At 39.6% G+C, this 12,575-nt stretch overlaps 2 protein-coding genes across 3 annotated transcripts in view; both read left to right on the top strand.

Moving 5' to 3' along the window:
• The window catches only part of LOC130112806 (ladderlectin-like), a 29,651-nt gene extending 28,932 nt beyond the window's left edge, over positions 1-719 (top strand). The window contains exon 10 of the mRNA XM_056280302.1: positions 199-719. Within this exon, the coding sequence (XP_056136277.1) occupies positions 199-269 (71 nt within the window). The 3' untranslated portion in view covers positions 270-719. The remainder of the gene's footprint in view (positions 1-198) is intronic.
• Positions 720-6,864: 6,145 nt separating this feature from the next.
• On the top strand, positions 6,865-12,038 carry LOC130113404 (ladderlectin-like). Of its 2 annotated transcripts, none has more exons than XM_056280999.1 (10): positions 6,865-6,946; positions 7,116-7,215; positions 7,434-7,472; positions 7,964-8,002; positions 8,212-8,250; positions 9,240-9,284; positions 9,497-9,588; positions 10,070-10,195; positions 10,396-10,492; positions 11,539-12,038. In XM_056280999.1, exons 2-10 carry the CDS (start codon positions 7,152-7,154, stop codon positions 11,607-11,609), a joined length of 612 nt encoding a protein of 203 aa, XP_056136974.1. In that variant the 5' UTR covers positions 6,865-6,946; positions 7,116-7,151; the 3' UTR covers positions 11,610-12,038. The 2 variants fall into 2 exon arrangements, with proteins under 2 accessions (XP_056136974.1, XP_056136973.1); XM_056280998.1 differs by having other exon boundaries at positions 7,431-7,472.
• Positions 12,039-12,575: the final 537 nt, after the last annotated feature.

Genomic DNA, 12,575 nt, shown 5'->3' with positions numbered 1-12,575 from the left:
TATCAAATATTTGTCTCACAGCATTTGGTTTTAATGGCATGATAATATCCTTCAGACAGAGTCCCCCTATCTCGTTTACATGTTTTAAAACTATGCAGTATGAAAGAAAAAAAGAAGACGACAAACTGAATTAACCCTTACCTCTCTCAGCCTGACATGTGCAGTGATACTGACATTACACTTCCTTTGGTTTTGCAGTGGGCTGGTCCAATAATAACTGTGCCTCTGCGTTGCCATTCATCTGTGTGAGAAGATCTGATACCTGTTGATGATGATGACGATGATGAAAACATCTGGATCTGCAGTTCAGAGTTATTTCCTGTTATAAGACAACAAGTATATAAGGAAAATATCTATGGGCAGGTAATACATGAGGCAAATGATGGCAGGACGTGATGTTGAAGAAGTGCTAGTATGAAAATCTTGCTCAGGTGACTCGTGGAATGTGTTAAATGGAAATGGGTGGGGGGGCGGGTTATGAAGTGGATCTTGTATGTTTTCTGCTGAGGAAGTCTCTGTAGTAACAGAACAAAAATGTCAATTTCTTCCAACTGTACATAGAAACGGAGAACAAAAAATAGCTTCCTTTCTTAGTAACTGCTAAATCAAAGCTGTTGAATGGTATGATTGTTGAATGTTTATAGATACATGGATGTTTTATTTCTTACTATGAAAAGTGTTATACTAAAATTGTCTATAATAAAATATTTTTAACATAATTTCTTGCATGTTTTGATAATACACACATATACAACATACTATATATATATATATATATATATATATATATATATATATATATATATACACACACACACTCCCTTTTTCTCCCCAATTGTACTTGGCCAATTACCCCCCTCCCCTTCCGAGCCTTCCTGGTCGCTGCTCCACTCCCTGTTAATCCGGCTAGGGCTGCAGACTACCACATGCCTCCTCTGATACATGTGGAGTTGCCAGCCGCTTCTTTTCACCTGACAGTGCGGAGCTCTGCCAGGGGGACGTAGCGCGTGGGAGGATCACGCTATAAGCCCCAGTCCCCCTCCCCCAAACAGGCGCCCCAACCGACCAGAGGAGGTGCTTGTGCAGCAATGAGGATACATACAGATATCCGGCTTCCCACCAGCAGACACGGCCAATTGTGTCTGTAGGGACGCCCAACTAAGCCGGAGGTAACATGGGGATTCGAACCAGAGACCTCCCGTGTTGGTAGGCAACGGAATAGACAGCTACGCTACCCGGATGCCACAACACACAACAATTAAATTCACTAGGAAGCTAATCTATGGCTGCCCACATCAGCCCCTGCATGCTGCCCTCTGTCTGTCTTGGACATTTAAAGACAACAGTCATCTATGAGGTGGACGCTCCATAAATGTGCTGGTGTTCAACATTACAAAGTGAATTAGCTTTTCGTGCACACAGAAAAAACTCCATGAATCTTTATGATTATTACCTCCTAAGAAATGGCAACAAAATTTTACAGTCTACGTTAAATGTTTTGTTCAATTTCTATTTGGAAATATCTCGTTCATGCAGAATTACATGATGGACTCGTGGCCACCCACTGCAAAAACTGCGTGCATGGTGGTAAATGAACCAGCTGAAAAATACTGGAGGATTACTGGCGTGCAAAAAGGCCTAATGATAATGCTGACAACTGGGCTATCTGTGCAAACAAATAAACAAGGGACTGGGTTTTGCCTATTATAAAAAAGAATCTAAAACATAACCTTTTTGTCAGTTTTTGCAAAAACAAGATCAGTTTATTTACCAAAATGCCAAAAACTGTTCCTTTTTTAATCTTCTCCATGTTTCTGCTAAAGAAAACATTTTGCAACCAAGTGAATTCTTGAGAGATTCCAATATTCGCATATTCTGTAAGAATATTTCTTCTCAAAAATAAGCTTAAACTTGAAATGAATTGTTTAACTGGTCACAATTTCTCTGACTAATTGCAAAAACTTGCCGTTAAATTGACAGCCATAACAACTGAAAGTGATTTGGTGGCAACATATTGTTAGATAAGAGGCTGTAATTTGCATATATAGTCACCTTTTCATGTTAAGGTAAGATGAACTAATTATCCTTCTGCCGGTGTTGTATAGATATGAAGATGTAATAATAATAATGGATTACATTTACTATATAGCGCTTTATCTAGACACCCAAAGCTCATTATATTGAATTGGTGTGTTGAACCCTGTTGTGTTGTTCAGTGAGTACTAAACAACACAACAGAGCTCAACAAACCAATCAATAAAAAATGAAAAGTAAAATCATACACAACCATGACAAGACCAGACAGTAGTCTTTCATCTCTGACTGGAGACACTGATGATCAGCTAACAGCAAGCATGAGAGATCATGGAAGAAAAAAAAAAGGAACTAAAGACGTTCAGATATTCCGAACACAAATCACAGGATACGAAAAATTACATCCATCCATCCATTATCCAAACTGCTTATCCTGCTCTCAGGGTCACAGGGATGCTGGAGCCTATCCCAGCAGTCACTGGGCGGCAGGCGGGGAGACACCCTGGACAGGCCGTCAGGCCATCACACAGGGCCAACACACACACATACATTCATACCGAGGGACAATTTAGTACGGCCGATTCACCTGACCTACACGTCCTTGGACAGTGGGAGGAAACCGGAGCACCTGGAGGAAACCCACGCAGACACGGGGAGAACATGCAAACTCCACACAGAGAATGACCCGGGACGACCCCCAAGGTAGTACTACCCCGGGGCTCGAACCCAGGACCTTCTTGCTGTGAGGTGACCGCGCTAACCACTGTGCCACCGGAAAAGGATATCGACCCAGAAAATAATTTCTTCAACAACATCAACAACTGTCTATACTACACCGATGATCAGTTTAACATGATGGTCAACGCATTTACTAAAACTTCAATCGTCCACATGAAAGCAGAAGCCTCTATGCCAACTTCCAAAACACCAAAGAATATCTTAAGTCACTTCAAGAATCCATTCAACATGACAGCTATATCTGAAACATGGATTAGCCCTGAAAAAGATGCTGACTTTGAGTTAGCTGGATACGAAGTGTCTAATAAGAACAGGAAGAACAAAAATGGAGGGGCGGGGGGGAGGTCGCTTTGTATGTGAGCAACAGCCAATTATTTGCTGGAATCTATCACAACTGAAATCTGTATGAAAAATAAATAAGAATGGAATCGTAAATTGTATACACAGATTACAGGATAAAGTACTGATATTAGTATTATTAGTAGTAAATTGGTTCCTGCTCCCGGCATGAAAATAGTATACAAAGAAAAAGACACTGATAAAGCTCACGATTCACTCCTAAACATATTTCAATCCTTATAGGGCAAAAATTGCCCAATAAAATGATTCAACAGTAAACAGAAATATAAAGATAGTCCATGGATCACAAAAGGACTATGTAATACTTGTCATAAAAATTAAGCTCTATAAAGAATTCATAAAGCACAGAACCACTGAAGCAGAAATAAAATACAAAAACAAGTTAACTACCACTATGAGGATATGTAAAGAGGAATAATACAATAAAGAATTAGAGACCAATAAAAACAACACCAAAGGTATATGGAATGTGTTGAACAGTATTAGTAGAAATGGATCTAGAAGCCCAAGCTGCCCTCAATATTTTACAGATAATAAGACTAAATAACATGGAAGACATGGTCAATGGCTTCAACAGATTCTATGTAAATGTGGGCCCAAAACAGGCAGAAAAAAAACATGACACAGAAACCATCACAGAGGGGAGTGATAGTGATTATGGGGACAGAAATGCAAGCAACATTTTTTTGAAGTGGAAGAAGGACGTTGAAGAAGGAGGCCTTTCAGGTTTGGTTAGCCCAAGGATCTCCTGAATCAGCATAAGTATGATACTGGGTCAGAGGGGCTGCAGCTTTAGCAGGTTCAGTAGCGAACACCCAGGTGTGGGAGGAGTTCAACGAGGCCTTGGAGAAGGACTTCTGGCCAAGCCGAGGTTCTGGTAAACCATCAGGCAACTCAACAGGGGGAGGCAGGGCCTTGCTACACATGGGTACACAGCTCAGCCACAATGTATTAACATTAACTTTCAGTAATACTACTATAACGGGTCAAAAGTTGCCAATGTAACCATATTCTTGTTCAGACATTGCCTTTATACATGCAGTTCATGCAGTTCATCGCTTTTATCAATTTATTTTTTTGTTTTACTATTGTTGTATTTCTTATCCTTTGTTTATTTTATCATTTTTACACATCTGTTTTTCCTTGTTGGGTTGCTTAATTGCTTTGTTTCCCGTAGTTAGTTAATAAATTACTCTTTTGATAAGAAACAAGTCTTGTGATAAGCAGCTTGGATAATGGATGGATGGATGGATGGACAAGTCTCGTGTATTTGTATGATATGGCGTTAATGGGATTGAAGCAATCCCTGCATATTTGAACTCTACATGCCAAAAATTATTTGTATTTTTACAACAGACGTACATGGCCTAATCTTAATCTTATTTTAATCAATTAATTAATTGTCTAACTGAGGTTTCACAGCCCAACAAGCAACAATCATGAGAATACTATGGCATTAAACCCACAACAACTAATGACATTACAATAATAAAACAGTTTTGACTGGACCATGTTACTGTTTAAATCATTAAGCAAATAATATTTAACTTGTATAGATGCTAACAAATGTGTACCTCTTTCAGGTGTCCTTACAATAAGAGCAAATGTGTACTGTTTAAAACTTATGTCAAAACCAGATGAAAGTAACTATTTGCACCACATCCAACACATGTACCACATCTAAAGTGGAAATACTTTGGAAATACTTTTGTTTCAAGAGTGCATTTTTTTCTTATGTTCCCCCCAATACATGCTTTGAGAATCCCAGGCCTAATTTTTTACTACTACTACTAATAATAATGATAATAATAACAATAATAGGACCCCTATCCCCCGGGATGTTTTGGCCCTTCATACATGACATAATTTGGCCCTTAGAGAAGAGTAATTGGGGAACTCTGCTCTATAATCACATCGGCAGAACAGTGCTTGGTAAATTCATTGAGACAGAAACCGACCCGCCATGCAGTACAGGTTGTGAAGTACTCTCAAGATGGAATGTACAGTTTAAGGAGATCAGACAGGTAAGATGGGGCAAGCCCATTTAGGATTTTATAAGTCAGCAGAAGCACCTTTAAGTCTGATCTAACATGGATAGGAAGCCAATGAAGGGAGGCCAGAATTGGTGTAATAAGGGCAAATTTTCTAGCTTTAGTTAGGATTCTAGCTGCCACATTATGAACCATCTGAAGACTTTTAGTACTAGAATGTGGCAGACCTGAGGACAGAACAGTACAATAAAAAAAGTCTGGATGACACAAGTGCATGTATTTGAGTGTCTGCATCAGCCATGGACAGAAAAGACAGAATTTTAGTTTTGTTTCATGGGTGACAAATGGCAGTATTGGGGGTTTCTTTAATGTGCTTATCAAAGGAAAGGCTGGGATCAAACACAACAATAAGATTTTTGGCTGCCACACTTTGTGAAATCAAGAGTTGTCAATTGTTATTGTTACTTCATCAAACTGGTGTCTGTGGCTAGCAGGGCCAATGAGCAGGATCTCATTTTTATCTAAATTCAAAAGCAGGAAACTTAGTGACATCCAATTTTTCACAGCAGCCAAACCGTCCTCTAAATTAGTCATTTCAGTATGATCATCAGCCTTTATAGGCACACACAGCTGAGTATCATCCACATAGCAATACAAATTTATTCTATGACGGCATATAATTTTGCCAAGAGGTGAAATATAAAGACAGAAAAGTAGAGGGCCAAGATCTGAGCCCTGAGGCACAGATATTTAACGTCAGAGAACTTCGATGTAATATTATAGCAGACACAACATGTTTTTCCAGATTAGAAGTACTTAAGCCAAGAGGGAGCTAAACCAGAGACACCAAAATTACATTTATTCTGTCTAATAGTATACTGAATTACGGAATTAATAGCTTAGCATTTACACGGGTGAAGAATATATGATAATCATTCTCTGTCTCTATCTCACTGAACTCACTGCATGTGACCACTTATCTAAAATCCTTGATTAACTATATGGGTATCTTAAGTTCAGTCATCAGCAGCAGAAGTTCAGGTACTTATGCTTTAATCTGCACACGGTCGTGTTTTATAGCTCTTGCTGTTGATTGTTGTCAGTATTTTCATTTATACATCATATTACTTGTTCGTTACCATTGAACAGTTTACAACTTCATATTCCCCCTTGTTGCTTTTGCTCCAGCCTATTTCAAATGAAGTTGAACTAACTTCTTCAAAAAGGATCTGTTCTAATAAATCCCGTTTTATTTGGAGTGGTACAAATGTTTTTTTGTCAATGTGACAACTATATTTGGTGAACTGGACTTTGTTTTTCATAACAATTAATATTTTTAACAACTTAGACTTGTTCATTAATGTTTTCAAAACTAGTCTGCCTCCAGTGGTACCTTCAATTCAAAATACCTCCCAAAATACAAACCAAAAGTGAATTTCATTAAGGTGATCTTTTAGGTTTTTTTTTTTTTTTAACACCTCCCCACTCAATTTTTATTTTTTTACTTGGTCCTTTCATAGTTTTCATTATGTATCTATTTAAACAACCACCTCACGTGCCATCAGTATCAGTGGGCATTTATGGCCTGCAGTTCCAGAGTTTTGATCTAAGACACAATCAAACACAATTGACCTCATTCTATGGATCAGTGACAGCACTAAAGAAAGCAAAGTCCATTAAATCACGTGCAAGATTAAGTTTTCCACTGGAAGCCATAGTTCAGGTTCACATATATATTCAGGGGGAGAGCAGGCTGATGCCATCACCACATCACTGTTGTACTTGATACCTGACAAACAACACCTGAGGTTCACCTGGCACAGGTAAGAGACCTGCTCTCTCACACAATCTCTGTTTTACCTTTGTTCTGTCTTTGAATTCAAAATAGATTCCTGCTTCTACTTCTACTTAAGCCTCAGACCTGTGTTAACAATTTTGTTCATGTTTGTCACTGCTCTACTTTTTTGTTCTTTGTTTGGCCACCTCTGCCAGACGGTCAACATCAACATCATTTTCAGCAGCAGCATCATGAAGACTCTCCTGCTCCTCATGGTTCTTCTCTGTGCTACCCTCCCTGTCAGGGCTTCAGCAGGTGAGATACATTACACAAGATTAAAAGAGAATTGGAGCCCATTTGCATGTTCCAACTGTCTCCAGCATCGAGTATGATCAAGAAAATGTTGGAAAGGTGTTACAGTTGCACACTGACTCAGATTGCATAGAGATTCATTTGCAAAATGCAGTTTGAAGGGCCTCTCAGTGGTACGGTAGTTTTATGTAACATTGTCCTGTGTACATACCTTTTAGTAGAAGCTGTACCAGAGGACTTGAATCAAGACATCGTCCAACGTAAGTTCATACAGAGAATCACTGTGAAATATGCATAATATGATGGAAAGACATTAATTGTAGGGCTGGCCGATACTGACAAAATCAAATACCGTGATATTTTTGGCTGGTTACCTCAATATTGATCACGTGACGATATTTTGGAGATGACTACTGGTACTTTCGTAAGATATTTTACACACTAGAAAATTTTTAGATATTGTCACATTAGTAATGTTGATATGATGATCAAGCATGTAGAGGCATTCATTGTTAATTTCACTGAGCTAAAACAATCGAATGAGTTCAGACAATTGTATAGTTTTACTTTGATGCAGCAGAGAGTGACAACAATTAAGTCATGTCACTATGTTACCATAACCAAAATCCCCAGACCATATCGAGTCTCATATCACAATATCAATATTATATGGAAATATTGCCCAGCTGTAATTCATTGGGTGATAATTCTGAAAATTATAATCTATCTCATCTCCTCCCCTCTTCTATAGTGGAAGCAGAAAATAAAGTGGAAATGGCTCCCTCTCCTGGTAAGAAGAAGAAAAATTGAAAATTTACTTTGACGTAGCAGAGAATGACAACTAAGTCATATCACCATGTTAACATAACCAAAATCCCCAGACCATATCTAGTCTCATATCATAATATCAATATTATATAGATATATTGCCCAGCTCTAATTCATTGGGTGATAATTATGACAATTATAATCTATCTCATCTCCTCCCCTCTTCTATAGTGGAAGCAGAAAATAAAGTGGAAATGGCTTTCTCTCCTGGTAAGAAGAAAGATGGAAAATGTACTTGGGGTCTTTTTCATAAGCTACTGTGGCAATTCAATAGTCACCTTGTATTCAAACTGAACAGCTAATTACTAGCTGCAAATATTTGTGTTTGGTACAATGTGATTTGTGAATTCATTCCAGTGTTTGGCATAGATTATATTCAACATCACATCATAATGACACAAACTATACTTAGCACAAAAAGTAAAGTTGCGTTTGGTAGATTATTTCTTTGTTGTAACAATGCTTCTTGGCAATAAATGTTATACCATTGGAAAGCCTGTTTATTTCCCTTTTAAAAGGTGCCACATTTGTAAGGGACGTGCATTTGTGGTTTCAGCAACAGAGCTGAGTACGTGGGTTGCACCCATGAAAAATTTGCCAAATCTTCTCTGCCAATGCCAAACAGCTTATTTTGCTGTTGCTATTGACTCTTGTTTTGAGCGTCTGGTACCCCAGGTGCTGACAATCAGGTGCCTGATATAAGATTTATTGCCAAGAAGCATTGTTACAACAAAGAAATAATCCACCAAACACACATTTCCTTACTTTTTGTGCTAAGTTTACATATAGAAAAGCCTCATTTACTCATATATTGCTCAGTAATTAACACTCATCGTTGTTCAATTACATCTATTTTACTCGTAGATCATTCAATTATTTAGAAGTAATGAACGGCCTGTGGTTTTAAATTCTTACTGAATAACAAAGAATTCATTGCTTAAGTACTACCCTGCACATGACCTCAAAAATACTGATGATGTCATGTTTATATTTGTCACTTCAGCTGTTTTAAGTATTCTCTGTGTTTGAATATGTTATGTTATATATGTTATGTATGTCTCTTCTGTGTAAGTACATGGAGAGCAATGGAGGAACCAGAGTAAAATTCCTTGTATGTGTAGGCCTACACACACTTGGCCGAATAAAACGTAATATTTATTGCTAGCAAACTTCCTCTCACCTGTACTTGTGTCTTCCAGATGACATGACTGTCGATGGTGGGGAGATGGCAGCACAACTTGAAGGTTTGCAGCCTATTTATCGATCCATGCATCTGTCTACAGGATATATTTTCTCACTGTGCATGTCTTTTTCTCTCTCTCTCCATATCTCTCTGTTGCACTGTATGTTCATGTCCATCTACTTTATGACTCTATTTCAGATGCTAAGAAATCTGAAAAAATAAAATTATATTTGCTTGCCAAATAATAATTTTTTTTGAAAAATGTCCTTCTAGGTCGTTCTTTCCTCTGCCCCGCTGGTTGGGTCAGATACAGGGATGGCTGTTATCTATACGTGACCTCTGGTAGATCCTGGACCAGTGCAGAGGTAAAGACAGTTAATTACTCAGTATATATGGACTAAAGATTTGTCACACCAGTCATTAGTGTTGCAACACCAAATGCTTGGTTAAAATGGTAAAAATATATTCTTTTTAAGCTAGACCCAGATAATGTTGAAGATACAAAGCAAAGTAAATAAAGCCAGGATTATGTTTCAGGAATTACTTCCCAGATAGCATCCGGATGTGGGCCACTTCAGGCAATGATGTGGCACTGATGGCCTTCTTCTGGCCCTGACAAAATAGATGTGAGCCTGAAGTGGCCCACATCTAAACTTGCACTTTAATTTTTGCCTTCCAAATACGTGGTTTAAATAATTGGGTTAAATTGGACTTGCTGAAACATGTCTAACGCTCATTCAGTTGCCCTATAAGAGGCTGTTGTAAAGCTGTGTCCAGTGGTGGTCCAGTGTCCAAAAGGAATTATACTTGGACTCCTTTCTCATCCCCACTGTTGCATCCTCTCAGGCCTACTGCTCCAGGTTGGGGGCCTCTTTGCCGTCTGTTCACAACATCTGGGACTACAGCTTTCTTCAGCAGCTGGCCAGCCGATCAGGACAAACAACAGCCTGGCTGGGAGGACACTACTTCCTGGTGAGGCCAAATACAGCATTCACTTCACAGACAAAGCATACATTTTGTATTAGTTCTAAAAATTCTCAAATCCAAGATTTGATTATACAAGCTGGAGAGAAGGATAGCAAGAATCTTAAAAAAAACAAAAAAAACAACCTACTGTCCAGCAAACGGCATGTTTTACAGCACATGTTAATTTTTCCTCTGCATGTGTGCAGGGCTGGAGATGGCTGGACCAAAGCCAGTTTGACTACACTAACTGGAGCACTGTCAATACTGTGAGCCGATTCCAGTGCATTCACCTCAACAGCAGAGGTAAGACAAAAGACTATAATTCAACCACTAGTGCCCCCAAGACAAACCATCTTCGTCACTTTAGATGTACTGCTGAGCGACGAGGAAGGAACCCACCACGTCCTGGTGTTGTTCACCTTATCCATTTGTGAAAAATGCATTTACTGGGCATCCGGATAGCATAGCAGTCTATTCCGTTGCCTACCAACACGGGGCTCGGTGGTTTGAATCCCCGTGTTACCTCCGGCTTAGTCAGTGGGTGGGAAGCCGGATGTGGGTATGTGCCCTGGTCACTGCACTAGCGCTTCCTCTGGTCGGCCGGGGCGCCTGTTCAGGGAGGAGGGGGAACTGGGGGGGAGTAGTGTGATCCTCCCAGGCGCTACTACGTCCCCCTGGTGAAACTCCTCACTGTCAGGTGAAAAGATGTGGCTGGAAATTCCAAATGTATCGGAGGAGACGTGGTAGTAGGCAGCCCTCCCCAGATTGGCAGACGGGGTGGAGCAGCAACCGGGACGGCTCGGAAAAGTGGGGTAATTGGCCAAGTATAAATTGGGAGAAGAAAAAAAAAAGGATGGGGGGGGGGGGGATCCAAAAAAAAGAAAAAAGCATTCACCATCTCATATGCATTTTGAATACATTAGATAAATTCAGAGTTCTTACGGGTGTGGAGAAACATCCAAGTGGGCATCTTTTATCATCGGTGTTTTATTGAATTGGTCCAAGAATACCTCAAAATATATGTTCTTGTTTCCAACAGTAAAATATACGCAGTCGACTCAGACGTTTCGAGGCAACATACTAGATATGGAGAATGGTGTACTGTATTTAAGTGTCAGCATTTAACTGTGCTGAGCAAGGCCCATTATCAAATATTTGTCTCACAGCATTTGGTTTTAATGGCATGATAATATCCTTCAGACAGAGTCCCCCTGTCTCGTTTACATGTTTTAAAACTATGCAGTATGAAAGAAAAAAAGACAAACTGAATTAACCCTTACCTCAACCCTTACCTCTCTCAGCCTGACATGTGCAGTGATACTGACATTACACTTCCTTTGGTTTTGCAGTGGGCTGGTCCAATAATAACTGTGCCTCTGCGTTGCCATTCATCTGTGTGAGAAGATCTGATACCTGTTGATGATGATGTAAACATCTGGATCTGCACTTCAGAGTTATTTCCTGTTATAAGACAACAAGTATATAAGGAAAATATCTATGGGCAGGTAATACATGAGGCAAATGGTGGCAGGACGTGATGTTGAAGAAGTGCTAGTATGAAAATCTTGCTCAGGTGACTCGTGGAATGTGTTAAATGGAAATGGGGGGGGGCGGGTTATGAAGTGGATCTTGTATGTTTTCTGCTGAGGAAGTCTCTGTAGTAACAGAACAAAAATGTCAATTTCTTCCAACTGTACATAGAAACGGAGAACAAAAAATAGCTTCCTTTCTTAGTAACTGCTAAATCAAAGCCGTTGAATGGTATGATTGTTGAATGTTTATAGATACATGGATGTTTTATTTCTTACTATGAAAAGTGTTATACTAAAATTGTCTATAATAAAATATTTTTAACATAATTTCTTGCATGTTTTGATAATACACACATATACAACATACTATATATATATATATATATATATATATATATATATATATATATATATATATATATATATATATACACACACACTCCCTTTTTCTCCCCAATTGTACTTGGCCAATTACCCCCCTCCCCTTCCGAGCCTTCCCGGTCGCTGCTCCACTCCCTCTGTTAATCCGGCTAGGGCTGCAGACTACCACATGCCTCCTCTGATACATGTGGAGTTGCCAGCCGCTTCTTTTCACCTGACAGTGCGGAGCTCTGCCAGGGGGACGTAGCGCGTGGGAGGATCACGCTATAAGCCCCAGTCCCCCTCCCCCAAACAGGCACCCCAACCGACCAGAGGAGGTGCTTGTGCAGCAATCAGGATACATACAGATATCCGGCTTCCCACCAGCAGACACGGCCAATTGTGTCTGTAGGGACGCCCGACCAAGCAGAGGTAACACGGGGATTCGAACCGGAGATCCCCCGTGTTGGTAGGCAACGGAATAGACAGCTATG

Source organism: Lampris incognitus, chromosome 5, assembly GCF_029633865.1.
Source record: "Lampris incognitus isolate fLamInc1 chromosome 5, fLamInc1.hap2, whole genome shotgun sequence".
NCBI lineage: Eukaryota > Metazoa > Chordata > Actinopteri > Lampriformes > Lampridae > Lampris > Lampris incognitus.
Note: the sequence above shows the minus strand (reverse complement) of the source record. Positions and strands in the feature narration are given on the sequence as shown.